Source organism: Macrobrachium rosenbergii, chromosome 37 (genome assembly GCF_040412425.1).
Source record: "Macrobrachium rosenbergii isolate ZJJX-2024 chromosome 37, ASM4041242v1, whole genome shotgun sequence".
NCBI lineage: Eukaryota > Metazoa > Arthropoda > Malacostraca > Decapoda > Palaemonidae > Macrobrachium > Macrobrachium rosenbergii.
The window spans coordinates 12,222,490-12,241,210 of record NC_089777.1 but is presented as its reverse complement, the minus strand read 5'-3'; the positions used below and the strand labels follow the sequence as shown (position 1 = coordinate 12,241,210).

At 40.2% G+C, this 18,721-nt stretch overlaps 1 protein-coding gene across 1 annotated transcript; it reads left to right on the top strand.

The window, feature by feature from the left end:
- Positions 1–286: 286 nt before the first annotated feature.
- LOC136825115 (glutamate receptor 3-like) lies at positions 287–18,346 on the top strand. Its single transcript, XM_067081158.1, has 6 exons — positions 287–2,344; positions 6,408–6,628; positions 7,947–8,177; positions 8,888–9,066; positions 14,341–14,485; positions 18,173–18,346. Exons 1-6 carry the CDS (start codon positions 2,260–2,262, stop codon positions 18,344–18,346), a joined length of 1,035 nt encoding a protein of 344 aa, XP_066937259.1. The 5' UTR covers positions 287–2,259.
- The last annotated feature ends 375 nt before the right edge of the window (positions 18,347–18,721 follow it).

The window sequence follows — 18,721 nt, the reverse complement described above, 5'->3', positions numbered from 1 at the left end:
ATTGAGCCTACTAGCAAAAGAATTAGAAGAATAAGTTTTTTGTTACAAAAAAATGTAGTAATGGAATTATTATTTTCATTATTGTACATAAATGTAAAATGCATATACAAAGGTAAACTAACATACTTTATGTTCAAGTAAAATCCCTCAAAACCGCAAAACAGCAGTTTCCCGATTCATTGTTTGTGTCATACTAGATGTTTATGTCAGTTCTTTGGTAAGTGACTGTTAACTATTAGAGATGGTTATGAATTGCTACATAAGTTTGGTAATCTTGTTTGAAAATAAAAAATTTGAAAATACAGTAAAAATATAAACAAGATTACTGTAGCATAAAATATAAATAAAAACACAAGGGAGTGTGTGTGTTATTGTACTTAGGCTCTGAAGTAAACATACCTTAATTATAGTTCTCTCTCCCTCTTTCCATGCTGCCCCTCCTCTCCCATGGTGCCCATCCATCCGACCGTGGAAACTTCTCAAGGCTTCCCCCACCCCCCAAAACACTTTCTCTTTCAGTCTGAGCGTAAGCAGTGTTACCATAATTTTTGTGAGGAAGTTTTACCAGACCACTGAGCTGATTAACAGCTCTCCTAGGGCTGGCCCGAAGGATTAGACTTGTTTTACGTGGCTAAGAACCAATTGGTTTAAGAGACAAAAACTAAGATATATTTCACAATCTACTGCTTTTTGGAGTCACTTTCGAAGGTTATCTGGCTATAAGACGGCTTAAATAAATTATATTAAGAGAGTTTTTCAAAGAACTGTTTTGGTTTATACGTGGCAATTAACGCTGAGAGTACTGATACCTTAATTAAGGATTCCATCAACCAAGCCAAACAATCACCCATTCGAAAGATGTCAGTTTAAACAAGCAGCAAGTTCACTGACAATAAGAAATTGCAATTTCAGTAAGATTAAAAAATTTGTTTCAATAAGAATAATCTAAAACAAATTTCAGTGAGCAAAAAATAAACTGTACGTATTTCACAAAGAATAAAATTGAAACAATTAAAGTCCTGTTAAAAAAATCTATTTCTGCATCAAGGAGCTCATTATTGTGACGCCAATTTTCAAAAATAAGTTTTGTTCTAAATGAGACTAAAAACAACCAATACTGTTGAATAAATTGCAATTAAAAAAACTACAGTTCCAGTGAATGAGGAAATCGAAATTAAGAAAAAAATGTCCTTCAACTTGAGGGAAACAAGTGAATAATGGTAACAGATACTACTTTCCTTTCGCAATTTTAGTAAGGCAAAAGTAGATAAACGATAACGATGAAAATGAGTCTCTTTTCCATTTGGGGATTCGAAAGAGAAAGCAATAAAATAATTGAGAACACTAAAAAAAAAAAAAAAAAAAAAAAAATAAACTATCATTATCCAAAAAAGACTGGTCGTTTCAGATTCTGTTAATTTTGTGACAGCACAGGTCTTTTGCTGAGTGTATTATGGCGTTGGAGGGGATATGAGGACTGATGTGGACTTCTGCACTTTCCATGCCAATAAAAATGATACACATGAGGTTCGAGGAGTTTCGGAGCATGAATCAAAACAATGCTAATTTCAATAAGTCTCAATTCCAGTGCAATTTTTCCAACGCAAAGATTAAGTTGACGGCAGTCGATGCTCTCACCTAAACCACAACAGAAGACGCGAAAACAGAGGCGCAAAGGGGCAAATATGAGGCTTAACCCTCTTCAAAAATGAAATACATGGAGTCGGGTCACAGGGTTGAAGGAGTACCAAATATCCCCTTCATTCAGAATCCTATAGTCTGAGAAAGGATGCCATGCAAATCATGAAAACACAACAGGACTTAAAAAAAAGTAAATTCTAAATATTACAGTCAATATTTAAACATTACACGTCATTTCAAGATCATCATATTTTTAATAATGGCTTTTATTGTACTTGTCTTGACGCTCCGCCAGCAGTCAGGACAGGTCATTTTCCACCACACAACTCGACCCCTCTGAGCACTCTTGCCTAACAACTGTATTGTTTGTCGGTGCTGCATCTCTCGCAAGATGTTGCTATGCTCAACGAACTCCTCTCATGAGACAAAAATCAAAATTCAAATTTCTTTTTCCAAATAAGGTTCAGGGCATTCGTGCCAGCGGACGACCAGTGGGGTCAACTCCTTGACAACGGTACGTGGACGGGCCTCATCGATGCCCTGATCCAAGAGGAGGCCGATTTTGGGACGTGCGTCTTCCCTTCGTCCAAGAGGAATACCGTCGTCGACTTCACCAGGATGTATGCTTCAGAACCCTTCCTCATCGTCACTCTCAAACCTCAGCGCCTGCCGCAGTACCTGGCCATCATTAGACCCTTCACCAGTAAGCACTTTCACTGAAAGGTTGGCTAGTATACACTTATTTCTAGAAAGTGACCAGATATTCAATCCCGTAGATAAAGCTATCACAGTTCATGTGTAGGTTTTTTTTTGTGTGTGATACACCACCCAGATTTTGTCTTAATTACCGGTGTGACATTCCAGGATCCCGGGTATGGACAACATACCCAGTTATAGGTCATGTTGAGGTGATTCTTTTGAAATGTCAATCATCACTGCCACATTCACACTTAAAAACTCTGAATCGTGGATCAACTCCCTGAGCAGAAAATTTTATTACAACATTACCAAATTCCTAAAAAAGGCTCACCAGCAACATACTGGAACTCCTCCCGACATTGCACCATTCACCTCCACCTTCCTCACACTCTCTTACCTCCTGGATATTGAGGCCTCTCCTCTCCCCTCCAATACCTCTCTCATGCCATCTGTCCATCACTTTCGTAAGTCTTCCTCTGCTCCTTCTGACCACTTCTCAGTTGTATCATCCCATTCTTTCCACATGAACTAACCACTCGGATCTATCCTTTCACCTTCAATCATTCTTTTTACCATTCCTTCTCAGTATCTCTGCATTTTTTACCTTTCCAGTTCTTACAAAATAGAATATACAATATAAGATTTCGGCAAAAAGCCAAGTGCTGGGACCTATGAGGCCATTCAGCGCTGAAAGGGAAATTGACAGTAAGAGGGTTTGAAAGGTGTAACGGAAAGAAAACCTAGCAGTTGCACTATGAAAGAATTGTTAGTAGACGGTGGAAAGTCAGGTGGACGAAAGAGAATATGAACAGTAAAAGGAAGGAAAGAGGTTGCAGCTAGGGGCTGAAGGGACACTACAAAGACCCTTACGTAATGCCTACGTAAGGAGCACTGATGGCACTACCCCCTACAGGATTTCCAGTTATTATACCACAAACACTACAAGTCCAGTTCTTATGCTACAAACACTGAAGGTCCAGTTCTTATACAACAAACACTACGGGAACAATTAATCTCTGCAGTTTCCATTTTCCTTCTCGCATTGCATTCGATATTCACACTTCACTTCCACAGCGGAGACTTGGTTCAACTATCACTTTACGTTTTCCAATCTCGGCTTCCAATGTCACTCCTGATTTCTTTTCAATCTTGTGTGCACATCTTGACTTTTCTTGCTTCATCTATCTCTTTGATTTACATATTATCTCATTTTATCAACATCGAGAACCTTTACTTCCAAATACTTAGGAGAATCTATCAGATGGATTAGAGTGCTTCAGTCACTGAATCTTTAAACATGTGAATACAGCACTAGAAATTCGGATAAATTTATATCTTTTAACATTCCATCATTTTAACTACTTGCATACAGCAACTGAAATTCGATTAAATGCAAATCTTTTAATTCACCTAACTTCTAACAATGTAAAAATAGCACTTGGAATTTTGATAAACTTACACATTTCATTTCACTGAACTAAAAATTATACGGACATAGGTCTTGCGATAAAGGTAAATTCATTTCTCTACATTCACTGAAATCTTAAACACAAGGACATTGGTCTTACAATAAGGATAAACATAATTTTGCAAAGGGAATTTGCAAATTTATCACTTATCTCAAACCTCAATTCCGACAAAAATACCTTGCCTTCACAAGAAGGTGTCTTGCATGGAAACGCATTATTATTATTATTATTATTATTATAATTTGGCAGCAGACCCTCTTTTAAACAGGTTCTATTGAATATTATTGCTGCTTCAGCTGCATTTATTTTGTAGAAGACTTTTTCTATTTTCCTTATTGCGGACTTCTCTTCAGTGGAGGTGCGTGCTAACAGCTCGCCTATATTTGTCATTTCATGGGGGAAAAGTCAAAATCTGGATTCTGCTTCTTTATATATTCTATACAGTTAGTTATATACAATTGTTGCCGCGACGCGTTTCGACAGACTCTTCTGTCATTCTCCAGCGGAGCTAGTAGAGGACTGGCAGATTGCATAGGTCCTTCTGAATTTATACACGGGCTTCAGCGGGGTCATGGATGGCGAATTCTGATTGGTTGCAGTCAGCGAACTTCAAGCCAAATTTCTGCGAAGCTCGATCCCGACAGATCTTCGCAACCTGGGAATGTCATTCATTCCAGCGTTCCCATTGGCCTGCCGTTGCGTGATGTCATGCCGGCTGACATCATCGGTAGTTTGGCTGCTATTGGGCTGCGGATGAATGATGTCATTATCTACTCTTTCTGTCGTAGTCGGGGATTGTCTCGAAGGGCGCCTCGCTCATCAGGGGCATCTCCATTTTCAGGGTTGTCGTTTTCAGGTATTCGTTGGATTTGGTGGGTGTTCTGCATTATTCTTCTTAAATTCGTGGGTAGGGGAGCGATGCCTCCTGCGTCGTATTCATTGTTGGTTTTCTCTCGGCAATGAGGAGCGCCTCTAGCAGGCGCAGACGTCGAGGGTCGGCGGCTCTCCCGATTATACTTATATTTTGTATAATACTGTCGCGGGAGATGTTGGTGAACAATGGTTTCACCAACAAACTCGTAAACAAAGAAATTCGAACTGGCTCTGGAAAATGGTACAACGGTGAGAACACACAACCTGCCCCCAAGATGACATAAAGATCTTTTATAAGGCCCGGATGCATCCCCAGTACTGTGAGGGACGAGAACTCCATGAAGAAAATCGTCATGGAAAACGTCACCCTGACCGAAGACAGTAAGAGAATAAATCTTGTAATTTATTATAAGAACCGCTTTATTGTGATCTGGTGATGAAGAATAACCCTCTCCGCCAGCAAGAGAACCCTCAAGCAGAAGAACGTGGTCTACCAATTTGTATGTCCTGTCCGAGGATGCCCTGGCGCTTATATTGGAATGACCACGATGCGTCTGTCGAAAGGATCTCCTGCCACGCCCAGGAGGGTGCCATCATGAACCACGCCCGTGCTACTCACAATATTTCCATCTCCCGCGACAGTATTATACAAAATATAAGTGTAATCGGGAGAGCTGCCGACCTCGACGTCTGCGCTGCTAGAGGCGCTCCTCATTGCCGAGAGAAAACCAACAATGAATACGACGCAGGAGGCATCGCTCCTACCCACGAATTTAAGAAGAATAATGCAGAACACCCACCAAATCCAACGAATACCTGAAAACGACAACCCTGAAAATGGAGATGCCCCCTGATGAGCGAGGCGCCCTTCGAGACAATCCCCGACTACGACAGAAAGAGTAGATAATGACATCATTCATCCGCAGCCCAATAGCAGCCAAACTACCGATGATGTCAGCCGGCATGACATCACGCAACGGCAGGCCAATGGGAACGCTGGAATGAATGACATTCCAGGTTGCGAAGATCTGTCAGGATCGAGCTTCGCCGCAGAAATTTGGCTTGAAGTTCGCTGACTGCAACCAATCAGAATTCGCCATCCATGACCCCCGCTGAAGCCCGTGTATAAATTCAGAAGGACCTATGCAATCTGCCAGTCCTCTACTAGCTCCCGCTGGAGAATGACAGAAGAGTCTCGTCGAAACGCGTCGCGGCAACAATTGTATATAACTAACTGTATAGAATATATAAAGAAGCAGAATCCAGATTTTGACTTTTCCCCATGAAATGACAAATATAGGCGAGCTGTTAGCACGCACCTCCACTGAAGAGAAGTCCGCAATAAGGAAAATAGAAAAAGTCTTCTACAAAATAAATGCAGCTGAAGCAGCAATAATATTCAATAGAACCTATTATTATTATTATTATTATTATTATTATTATTATTACCAAACAGATATATGGATGAAGCCTGAGGGATCTGTAACTTTCTATGGAAGCTTCCATACAATACGGTGCCAATAAATGAAAACAGTTAAATAGTTTCTGCACAGTCCAACCATTAGGGAAGATACAAGTAGTTACCGAAAATTACAAGTAGAGCAGACACTGAAATAAACATAACTGAGAATCAAAAAGAAAAAAGAATTCTACAGTTTCATTCCCCGACACGATGCAATACTGTGAATGGAGTATCCAAAATTCTTACCTGCTGACCCCTTCCAGTGAGTATGTGGATCGCAGTCTCCGTGACTTCCTTGGTTGTTGGTCTATCCTTCTGGTTCCTGCACAGAGGATTGTGGGAGTTGTCTAAACTGACGACACGCACGCGGGAGCAGTTCACAGATCCTCCTGACAGATCCACCATGACCTACGCCTTCGTCTATACTTGGAGCCTCCTGCTCCAGCAGACGCCAACCCAGGATCCTTCGGATTTCTACGGAAGGGTGAGTATAAGTCCTTCGCCGAGAGATCTGTAGGAGGATACCAGAGGCTTAGCAGCTGACTGACTGATTTTTCTGAGGTATTTTGGAGTCAAAACAATTATGGTCATCGGGGTGTGGTGACGTAATTTTGAAAAATTACAACTAGTAAAAAAGGGAAAGGTTTATAAGACATATGAATATGAGGTTTCATCAGATCGTTTGCAAATGCTATCATAAAATTCCACAAAAAAAAAAGTTTAAAAGACGTCAATAAAAATGAGATAATAAATTTGTCTCAAATTGCTTCAAAAATGTCAATTTAAATAAACAAGGAAAAAAAGTTGAAAGAAAAAACTGAATAAAAGGTAATCAAACTGCAGGATAAACAAATTGCTATCTACTGACATAAAAAGTAAATTGATGAATAAGACAATAAAAGCTAAACAACGAATAAACAGACGACTGGCATAAATCGAAATATGATGTAATCAGATATTCCTTATAACATCAAAAACAAAATTAACAGCTACCACTACATGAAATGACAAACACTAAATATGCCAGAACAATTATATGACAAGATGTATAGAGCATATTTTCGAAAAGTGAATCATTGCCTCATGCCTTGACGGGGAAGTTGATGACTGTTGAACTGACAACCGACTCCAGCTTTGATACTGCTCTGTACCCAAAGGCAAATCAAATTTCAACTGACAAAAAAACAGTGTCCTTTATTTGCTACATTTAAGTACATGCACATCCCAATTCTATTTCCACATGTTTTTCTGTTAACTCTCTACATTTCAGTTGTCTGGATTATCACCTTTGAGTTTTGGGACCATTTGAAAGTTTAATAACCCTCACCCAGTAATACTTTCTTTCTCACTAGTATGGTTAGCTGTCAAACGATATGCAACTCTCTCTCTCTCTCTCTTTTCGTGTTATTCATTCTGAGTGATACAGTGTGACGGTAGCGTGCTGAACGAAATTCAGTTTTCTATTGTTTACTCTTGCTTATTTATAAAGATTTACGAGAAATGTCAACGACGGAGATGGTTTGGACATGTGATAAAATTGGGTGAGCAGCAGTTGGACAAATAATAGTAAAGTATACATGAAAAAGTAACAAAATGATTTAGAATACCCAGAGCAACGGAAGACCTGAAATGTGATGTACTGTTCAGATGAGAATTCAATCAGAAAATACAGATTACAGACGCCAGTGGAGACGGCTCATTTCACGTCTAAACTCCACAGAAGGAAAATCTGACGTAAAACAAAACACTAAAGGCGATGAAGGTGGTTTACCGAATTCAGATTTTTCTCCTTGCCTCCACAGACTTGGTTGTCCTGCTGGATGGTGTTCAGCTTCCTCGTCTCGACAGTTTACAGGACGGCTCTGTTTGCCAGTCTGCTGGTGCCCCAGATGAACGACCCCATCGACTCCATCCCCCAACTCCTGAAGCAGCCCGGGTGGACGTGGGGCATGGAGCCTCACTACAGCGTGGGCTGGCAGTTCCTAACGGAGAGCACCGTTCCTGATATTCAGAAGATTGCAAAGGCGTTGCAGGTAAGTCTCTCTCTCTCTCTCTCTTATACATCATTACAGTTATATGTCAAAATGAGTAAAAATTCATATGAAAAAAGCACAATAGTCCACTTACATAATTAGTATACAGATGTGAAATAGAGAAAACAGAGAGAAGAAAATAAAGGAATAACAAATATTAATCAACATTCAAATAACTTGTACATAGAAACCATAAATAATGTGGAATGACAAAATGAAAATAAGCAGTATTTTACGTAAGGAATTTTACTTTTTTTAGTATCCCAAATCAAATGAATTTCAATATTTTTTGCATATCTTCCATTACTTTATATATATATATATATATATATATATATATATATATATATATATATATATATATATATATATATATATATATATATATATATATATATATATATATATATATATATATATATAGAGGGAATGAAGATATCTCTCAAAGGTATTGAAGATTGTTTGATTAGGATACAAATATATATAATATATATATATGTAAAAATATAATATATATATATATATATATATATATATATATATATATATACATAAAATATATATATATATATATATATATATATATATATATATATATATATATATATATATATATATATATATATATATATATATGCATGTGTTGCATTTATAAGCATCAGCCAAAAAAAACTGTATTCAAGCCTTATCATTTATGTTTACATCTGCAGGTAAGAGCTATAGCAGAGGAGATGAAGCTAGTGAGCGAAGGGAAACATGCTTTTTTCACCTGGAAAAATTACGTGAAGAATTTTATCGCTGCAGAGTACACTGATCGCTATGGCAACAGTCCCGTGCATATCAGTCGGGAACATTACTTGGAAACCAACGGGGCTTACTGGGGTTCCCGGTTAGTATATTAACACAGAATGAGTGAGTGAATTAGCAGACGACGCCTTTTTGTCAAAAGATTCAGCTACGAATACAAAACCCTTCAAGAGACTTGCCTCCAGCAACGAATAAGGAATTTGCTATCGTGAAATTAAAGTATTGACCAAATTCCGTGACATGGCAGATTTACAATATACGATTCAGATATGGAGAGACATTATGAAACGTCAAACCTGGAAAGACAACCTCTGTGAGAGTCGACATACACTGGACCTGAAGATCCAGTGACTGAGCTGAGGTGACACAAAGCATCGCTATGAGGGTTGGGGGTGGTATCTGATGGCAGCATCAGTGGGTTACAATGGCGCCCCAGTGACAATTTTGCTTGGTACCACAAAAGTCAAATAGGTTTCTTAAAATTAATTCGAACAATGCACATGGCAACGCGGAAATATATTTTACACTCTTCCTCTCATATAGGGTTGAAAGTAACATTTACTTATCTCTTTTGTTGTTTTGGAAGCTTTCTAATTCAATAGTAATTTTATTACTACTATTCATTCTACTACTACTACTACTATTACTACTAATATCACTAATAATATTTATTGTAATAATATGTCATATTCATACCAGCAAGTGGTATAAATGCCCTACTTCAACCCACCAACAGGCCCAGATTTTCGACAAGATTTTGACTCTGTGCCTAGCGCACCACACACTGCTTTGTCTGTCGAGTTTCCTGAAAGGCTTCACGCCACTCTATCCTAGGGCATCAATGCACCGCACCATCCTAGGACATCACTGTGCCATTGGGTGTGGAGTCTCTCCAAACAATATGAATGATCCTTGACAGAGTCTAAAGACATGACTCTACCCTGATATTGAATATTCAAGAGGCATCCTTACAGCACTCACTCAAGATCTGCACTGAGGAGGCCACATGCCTCCAACGAGGGCGAATGTGGATGCAGATCAACCGAGTTGTCATGGGTTTTCCCCTTGTGCTGTTTGCCATCTTTTACACAGGAGTTGGCGAGTAGCCATGTCTTCAGTAGGATCCACAAATCACCTGCATATGTTCTTTATGTCAATAACACCTTCATCAACATCACCGATGAGAATGAGCTAAAGAAACTTGGGACACAAGTGAGAAAGGTGTGGATGGCACAGTTTCATTTTTGGACATCTGTGTCACCAGCAATGACCATAGCTTCCACACACACATGTCTACCATAAGCCAACCAACATTGGGCTCTGCCTCAACAGCAGTAATGAATGTCACGAAAAATTCAAATCCTTGATCATAAGTGTCTACATTCGTCTTGCCCTTTTTGACTGTTCTTTCTGGAATCCAAACTACGAGTTCAAATACGTCGCCCAAAGCCTGGTGTATACTGAGTACTCTTACCATAGGGTGACAAGAAATGTCATTGACAGGTGGTTTTGTCAGGAGAACCACAACACAACCGACGCCCCCCCCAAAGTGCGAGGATCATTAGACTGTTCTAAAGGGGCTACATGAATACCAAATATAAGATGGATGAGGTAGCCATGAAGATCATCATTGGCGCTCATGTAAAACCCATTGATGCAGACAAAAAAATTGACCTAACGATCTACTATAAGGATCGGAAGACTGCCCAGTGCCCCATGCCCCATAAGGAACAGCCCATTGTTAGCAATGATTCCATGAAGACTAGAGGAGTGGTTTACCAAATATCATGCCCTGGGAATGGATGTGTCCATTTCTACATTGGTATGGCCTCTCCCAGAGGATAGCCATCCACTGGTATGAAGTAGCAGTCTCCTAGTACCATATGGGGGAAACATGCCAGTGCTCCCCAACACCACCAGATCGTAAGGAACACAAAAAACCTGGTATAAGTAGGCCCTTGTTGTCCTTTGATGGAAACCATCACTGAACATAACCTAAGAGACCTTTCTTCTCCTTATCACCATTAAGAGAACTGCAAAACGCCGCCCCTGGAATAACCCTTCAGCTACCAGTTGTTTCAGGCAGTCTGCCCTGCGAACAGAACTCCCAGAAATTGGCACCAGCCAATCGGCATCTTCGACGCTCAACCAGACTCTCCAGAATGAACCACTCCACTCTCAGCCAACAGAAAGAGTGTCCACCCTCCAGTTTTGACAGCCAACCAAAAAATGTCTAAAATAATAATAATAATAAAAAAATAATAATAATAATAATAATAATAATAATAATAAAGAATGACAAGAACAAGGGAAATATAGCAAGTAACTACAGGCCTATCACCTGCCTACCAATAATGTGGAAGTTACTAACAGGTATCATCAGTGAAAGGCTATACAACTACCTAGAGGATACAAACACCATCCCCCACCAACAGAAAGGCTGCAGAAGGAAGTGCAGGGGCACAAAAGACCAGCTCCTGTTAGACAAAATGGTAATGAAGAATAGTAAGAGAAGATGAACCTACCTAAGCATGGCATGGATTGACTACAAGAAAGCCTTTGACATGATACTGCACACGTGGCTGCTAGAATGTCTGAAAATATATGGGGCAAAGGAAAACACAATCAGCTTCCTAAAAAACACAAAGTGCAACTGGAATACAGTACTTACAAGCTCTGGAATAAGACTAGCAGATGTTAACATCAGGAGAGGGATCTTTCAAGGTGACTCACTGTCCCCACCACTCTTCATAGTAGCTATGATTCACATGACAAAAGTACTGCAGAAGATGGATGCTGGGTACCAACTCAAGAAAGGAGGCAACAGAATTAACCATCTGATGTTCATGGACGACATCAAGTTGTATGGTACAAGCATCAAGGAAATAGATACCCTAATCCAGACTGTAAGGATTATATCTGGGGACATCAGGATGGAGTTTGGAATAGAAAAATGCGCCATGGTCAACATACAAAAAGGCAAAGTAACAAGTACTGAAGGGATAGAGCTACCGGACGGGAATAGCATCAGACACATAGATGAGACAGGATACAAATGCTTGGGAATAGTAGGAGAGGATATAAAACGCCAAGAGATGAATGACACGATCAGGAAAGAATATATGCAGACTTAAGGTGACTCGAGTCAAAACTCAATGCTGGAAGCATGACGAAAGCCATAAACACATGGGCAGTACCAGTAATCAGATACAGTGCAGGAGTGGTGGAGTGGACGAAAGCTGAACTCTGCAGCATAGACCAGAAAACTAGGAAACACGTGACAATACACAAAGCAAGAGAAAATACAGACAGACTATACATAACATGAAAGGAAGGGGGAAGAGGGCTACTAAGCATAGAGGACTGCGTCAACATCGAGAGCAGAGCACTGGGGCAATATCTGAAAACCAGTGAAGATGAGTGGCTAAGGAGTGCATGGGAAGGAGGACTGATAAAAGTAGACGAAGACCCAGAAATATATAGAGACAGGAGAATGAAAAACAGAATAGGAATGGCACAACTAACCAATGCATGGACAGTACATGAGACAGACTAAAGAACTGGCCAGTGATGAAACATGGCAATGGCTACAAAGGGGAGAACTCAAGAAGGAAACAGAAGGAATGCTTACAGTGGCACAAAATCAGGCCCTAAAACATATGTTCAAAGATCAATAGATGGCAATAACATCTCACCCATATGCAGGAAGTGCAATATGAAAGACGAGACCATAAACCACATAGCAAGCGAATGTCCGCTCTTGTTTACAGAACCAGTACAAAAAGAGGCATGATTCAGTAGCAAAAGCCCTCCACTGGAGCCTGTGCAAGAAACACCAGCTAGCTTGCAGTAATAAGTGGTACCAACACCAACCTGAGGGAGTGATAGAGAACGATCAGGCAAACATCCTCTGGGACTATGGTACCAGAACAGATAGGGTGATACATGCCAATAGACCAGATTGACAAAATCAAGAAGAAAGTATCGCTCACTGATGTGGCAATATCATGGGACACCAGAGTAGATGAGAAAGAAAGAGAGACTATTGATAAGTATCAAGACCTGAAAATCGAAATAAGAAGGATATGGGATATGCCAATGGAAATTGTACCCATAACCATAGGAAGACTAGGCACGATCCCAAGGTCCCTGAAAAAGAATCTGGAAAAACTAGATGCTGAAGTAGCTCCAGGAATCATGCAGAAGAGTGTACTACTAGAAACAGCGCACACAGTGTGAAAAGTAACAGACTCCTAAGGAGGCAGGATGCAACCCAGAACCCCACACTATAAAAACCACTCACTTGAATAGGATGACTGTGATAGAAAGAAACGTGAAATAAAAAAAATAATAACAAAAAATTCTGGGTTCTTGACATATTTAATGTCACTGATGAAACCAGATTTCATCAATTTAAATTAAAAAGAATGATTTTTAGGATGAAAAATCAACAGATGCATTAGAATTTACCAAAAACAGTAATAATACATGACATAATAAAATCTTGCAAGAAAATCCCTTGTTCGTCTATATCCGGGGTACTATCATCATTATTCTTAATTGCTGGAAAGTTTTATAAAAAAAATTCACTTTATTTGACACACTTGTAACGACAAGAATATTCACCTGTGAACAATTTAGGATAAACAGTGAAGAAGAGACAGGCATGGAAGTGTGGAAAGAATAATAAATAAATAGCTAATACTAAATAGATATGCAAATCAAGTCACAACATCAGTGTTGTCTCTCCTTTAGTAAGTCTGATTCTGAATCTACATACAAGTGATATTTAACTTGGCCATGACTACTACACACTGCTTTTCAATGAGCGCACCACACCTGCACTGCGTCTAGCCTAAGATTTATGCAGAATTGTGCCACCTTTCTGGTTACTCAAATATGATGTTTTAATACTTGGCCGTTAGATTAAATTTCCTCTTAAAGTGCCAGGATGAGAAGGGTAACTTGTATCTTTCCAGGGTAACTGGATCATATTTCTTAAAAAGCTGCTGGTGTATTTCAGTTCATCGTTAATAAGCTGGGCCTCTTTATGAAATATAATGTTATATTTTAAAATTATTTGTATAATCAATTTTGTCATGGTTTTATATAACTTAAATGACTGAGTGAATAGTCTAATTGCTTTTGTAATCTAATTTACTGATTACAATCTTTATTTTTAATATGTATGGTTTTAAGGCTTCGATGATCTTTGCTTTTGTAGTTGTAGTGCATTAAAAAGTCAATCATTTGTAGACTGCATTAGCTAGTGAGAACAGTTGCAGACTAGTTACTTACTAGTGACCTTTTTTAATATAGCCCCACTCTTATCTCCAGCTTCTCTTCACTGTTACAGTAAAGGCGCTCCTTTCGTCCGTGCAATTACTAAAATACAGCAACGTCTCTACGAGGGACACATTCTAGATGTCTGGCTGAACCAAATTCTTCAAGAGTCGACCAAATACGCCAAAGCCAAAAACAGCACCATTTCCTTCATTCAGGTAAGTGTGACCGTCATTAATTAAAATTATTTCCTTTTTGTTTAAGAAAATTATTAAGAGACAGTGGGACATGAAACACGTTATGTGTTCTAGTAGAGTAACTTTTACTAATTAAATGGAAGTGTCACAAGACCCTGTCTTCTGGGTTGACGCTATACAGAGCCAGTTGTGTGCTAATGTGCCATCGCCTTAAAAATGCGTCTGGGTCCCATTTTGTGAGAAGATAAACAGACAGGCAGGCAAGCAACAAAACAAGCACACCCAACACAAACCAACTTACAAACAAAACTAGACACACAACAAACGCAAAGAAAGGACGAGCTTCCTTTTAATCTAGCCCTCTCGATGCATACCTAACAGGATGATGAGATGCTAGTGGTACTGAACCTGAGCCACTTTCAGGGAGCCTTCTACACCTTCTTCATTGGGCTCTTTCTGGCGACGCTGGCACTGGTGGCAGAGTGCTTACAGCAGTGTTTGTCAGGCAATTAACAAGTTCAACTCGGATGCTGGCAAGGTCAGCATACTGGATCTTCTACACTAGCAAGCTCAACATGTCCGTTTTTGTCTAAGAAATAACAAGTTAACTCCAGTTACTGACATAGGCTTGATCAAGATACCTGTAACTGTTAAGTTATTATAAACAGAATCCTTGACATACTCTGACTCAATACTCTCATGGATCATTGTCTGTACAAAGAAATATGATGGCAAAATAAAAGATGGCATTTAAGAATGTGTTTTATAACCTATTTCTCTATACACAAGTCGAACAGAGGACTGCCATTATCCAAGGTGTACCATAAAAAGTATACACAACTTGTTTAAAAACATTAGGCTATCTGTTGTGGTTATTTGCAAGATCAGGAAATGTATTTATATTAAAGTTTACATTAACAATCATTGTTTAGTTCTGTCACTAACTTGGCAATTCATTTAGCCTTCTATAGTAGTATTCAAGTGCTGAAATGAAGTATATTATTATTCCCCATAGGTTTTAGTAAACAAACAACCAATACATTTTTTTGGAGCACCTGGCAGTGAGTTTCCAACTTACACAGTCAAAGTGTATTACAAGATCATGTAATGCAGCTCGTATTATGCTATGGATCTGACATCAGTCCACCTGCCATGTGTGCGGCTATGGTTTGCAGCTGTGCAGGTGTCTCAAATGTTAATTACTTTCCCACAGATAAAAATGTGTGCATATAATGTAATGAAATGGCTCACGGGTTCAGTGCTCAGTTGGCAGTTGGTATTAGCAGGGTCTAAGGTTTGTTACCATTTATGGAACACCTTGTCCACAAAGCTGTAAACAGGTACCTGCTTGGTCAAAGTGTTCAGCATGAAGAACGCATATCGGATGCAGTAGTGGGTAGGTATAACAAATTAAGTCTTTCTTACGATGTATATTGTTTATATATACGTGCCTGCCTACTTGTTACTTAACAGCCTAAGTGATCACTCATGGAAAGAGTAAAATTATACTAAGGCCGAGATATCTCTGTGGGACTAAAACTGTGTATAATATATATATATATATATATATATATATATATATATATATATATATATATATATATATATATATATATATATATATATATATATATATATATATACCTCTTCCCAGTAAAGTGGCAAAAGTGGCATGAGAATAGTGCAGCCTTTCATTTCCTCTACAAGTCTTTAGGAATGAGGTTGCTAACTCCATATACTTTTTCTTGACCCCAGTAGATGCTGGTACCCTTAAACAGCTGGGTGGCCTGGTGGGCGGTAGGCTGGAAGCTAACCACTGACCTATCAAACATGTACCAAGAGCTGCATCAGTAAAAATTAATTAGTAGAGTGCAGGATTCAACCAATTACACCCTTGAGGGTATTGAATTTTTTGAGATGTATGATTTTAAGCAAACTGTCATTACTTCCAGCACCCGAAATCTAAGCAAATAATTCATTCCCGGTACAATAACAGTGAATGCTGTTGCTCGTCCTTAAGAGTAAGCCTCTGTTCATTCCTGCTTTATTTTACAAGAATGGCAGGTAAAAACTCATCAGTGAATTTTTAATAGTTTTTAACAACAATATCCGGATCAAGATTTAAAATATGATTTTCGTCAATAGGCAAAGACTGTATCATGAGACTCTGACATTCACCAGAGGACGAGCCATCAGATTACGCAACCAATCAAAAAACTATCCTTAAATCAAGAAGCCAAACCTAAACGATCATTATACTCAGAAACCAAGAGACAATCCCTTAGAATAAGAAACCTATAACAGAACCCACCACATGACATCTTAGCGCTAAGATCCAAAAGGACGATCCCCTCAATTAAGAGGCCCCCCTAAGACGATCCTACTACCAAAGAAACAACCATGGGACGATCCCTTAGATTCAGAGCATAACAAATAACGAGGGACGATAACGAACACTAAGAACCTTCTAAAAGATAATCAAGTAGATTCACAAAAAATGCACGACGAGCCCTTGGATAAAAAGAAAAAACACAGATTCATTAGATTCCAAAACCAAAAAATAGACAATCACACAGTCTAAAAAACCATTACAAGACGATCCCATATATCTAGTAATAAAAATAGATTCCTAAGCCAATCAAAGGGTGACCCTTTACAGTTAATACACTATCAAGAGACGATCATCGAGCTGCCCAAACCAACCAGAGGGCAGTCTTTTCCACTACAACACCAACCAAAGAGCAATCCCTTAAAACAGAAAAATTAATGAAGCATCAATTAGATTTACAGCCGCAGAAAATACTGATTCTGAAACTGGTCAAAGGACGATCGTTGAGATCCAGAAACCAACAAAAGGTACAGAAAGATGACCAACGAAAAAAGCCACGGCAGATGACCCACCCTGTCTAAAGTGAATCGCGAAAGGACAACATCAGAGAATCGTGAACCACCTGTAACAAGTGAGTCACCGAAGTCACCCAGTGGGTAAACTTCCCTCTGTCATGGTTAGTGGGTAAACTTCCCTCTTGTCATGGTTAATGGGTAAACTTCCCTCTGTCACAGTTACTTGTGCCTCCTGCAACAGGCGAGTCACCAAAGTCACCCAGTGGGTAAACTTTCCTCCACCATGGTTACTCATGCCTCCTGCCACAGGCGAGTCACCGAAGTCACCCAGTGGGTAAACTTCCCTCTGTCATGGTTACTCGTGCCTCCTGCAACAGACGAGTCACCGAAGTCACCCAGTGGGTAAACTTCCCTCCGCCATGGTTATTCGTTCGTGCCTCCTGCAACAGATGAGTCATAGAAGTCACCCAGTGGGTAAACTTCCCTCCGCCATGGTTACTCGTGCCTCCTGCCACAGGCGAGTCACCGAAGTCACCCAGTGGGTAAACTTCCCTTCGCCATGGTTACTCGTGCCTCCTGCCACAGGCAAGTCACCGAAGTCACCCAGCGGGTAAACTTCCCTTCACCATGATTACTCGTGCTTCCTGCCACAGGCGAGTCACCGAAGTCACCCAGCGGGTAAACTTCCCTTCGCCATGGTTACGCTTGCCTCCTGCCACAAGCGAGTCACCGAAGTTACCCAGCGGGTAAACTTCCCTTCGCCATGGTTACGCGTGCCTCCTGAAACAGGCGAGTCACCGAAGTCACCCAGCCACCCAGGGTAAACTTCCCTTTGTCATGGTTACGCTGTGCCTCCTGCCACAGGCGAGTCACCGAAGTCACCCGCTTCACCAAAGTCACCCAGCGGGTAATCTTCCCTCCGTCATGGTCACTCGTGCCTTCTGCCACAGGCGAGTCACTGAAGTCAACCAGTGGGTAAACTTCCCTTCACCATGGCCTCCTGCAACAGGCGAGTCACCGAAGTCACCCAGCGGGTAAACTTCCCTCCGCCATGGTTACTCGTGCCTCTTGCAACAGGCAAGTCACAGAAGTCACCCAGTGGGTAAATTCCTCCGCCATGGTTACGCTGCCTCCTCCTGCAACAGGCGAGTCACAGAAATCACCCAGCGGGTAAACTTCCCTCCGCCATGGTTACGCGTGCCTCCTGCAACAGGCGAGCCACTGAAGTCGCCCAGTGGGTAAACTTCCCTCCTGCAACAGACAAGTCACCGAAGTCACCCAGCATGTAAACTTCCCTCCCCCATGGTTACTCATGCCTCCTGCAACAGATGAGTCACATAGTGGGTCGTGTCTCAGTTCAGGTGAGTAAAAACGGTTTTTTTCCAAGGAATCAGGCCAAACCTGGCCTGAGTG

Excerpts from the sequence above, each read along its gene's own strand:
- LOC136825115 (XM_067081158.1), top strand. The coding sequence starts at position 2,260 with ATGTATGCTTCAGAACCCTTCCTCATCGTCACTCTCAAACCTCAGCGC. Across the intron at positions 2,345-6,407 it reads CATCATTAGACCCTTCACCA|TGAGTATGTGGATCGCAGTC; the intron begins GTAAGCACTTTC and ends GACCCCTTCCAG. Across the intron at positions 9,067-14,340 it reads GGGGCTTACTGGGGTTCCCG|TAAAGGCGCTCCTTTCGTCC; the intron begins GTTAGTATATTA and ends TCACTGTTACAG.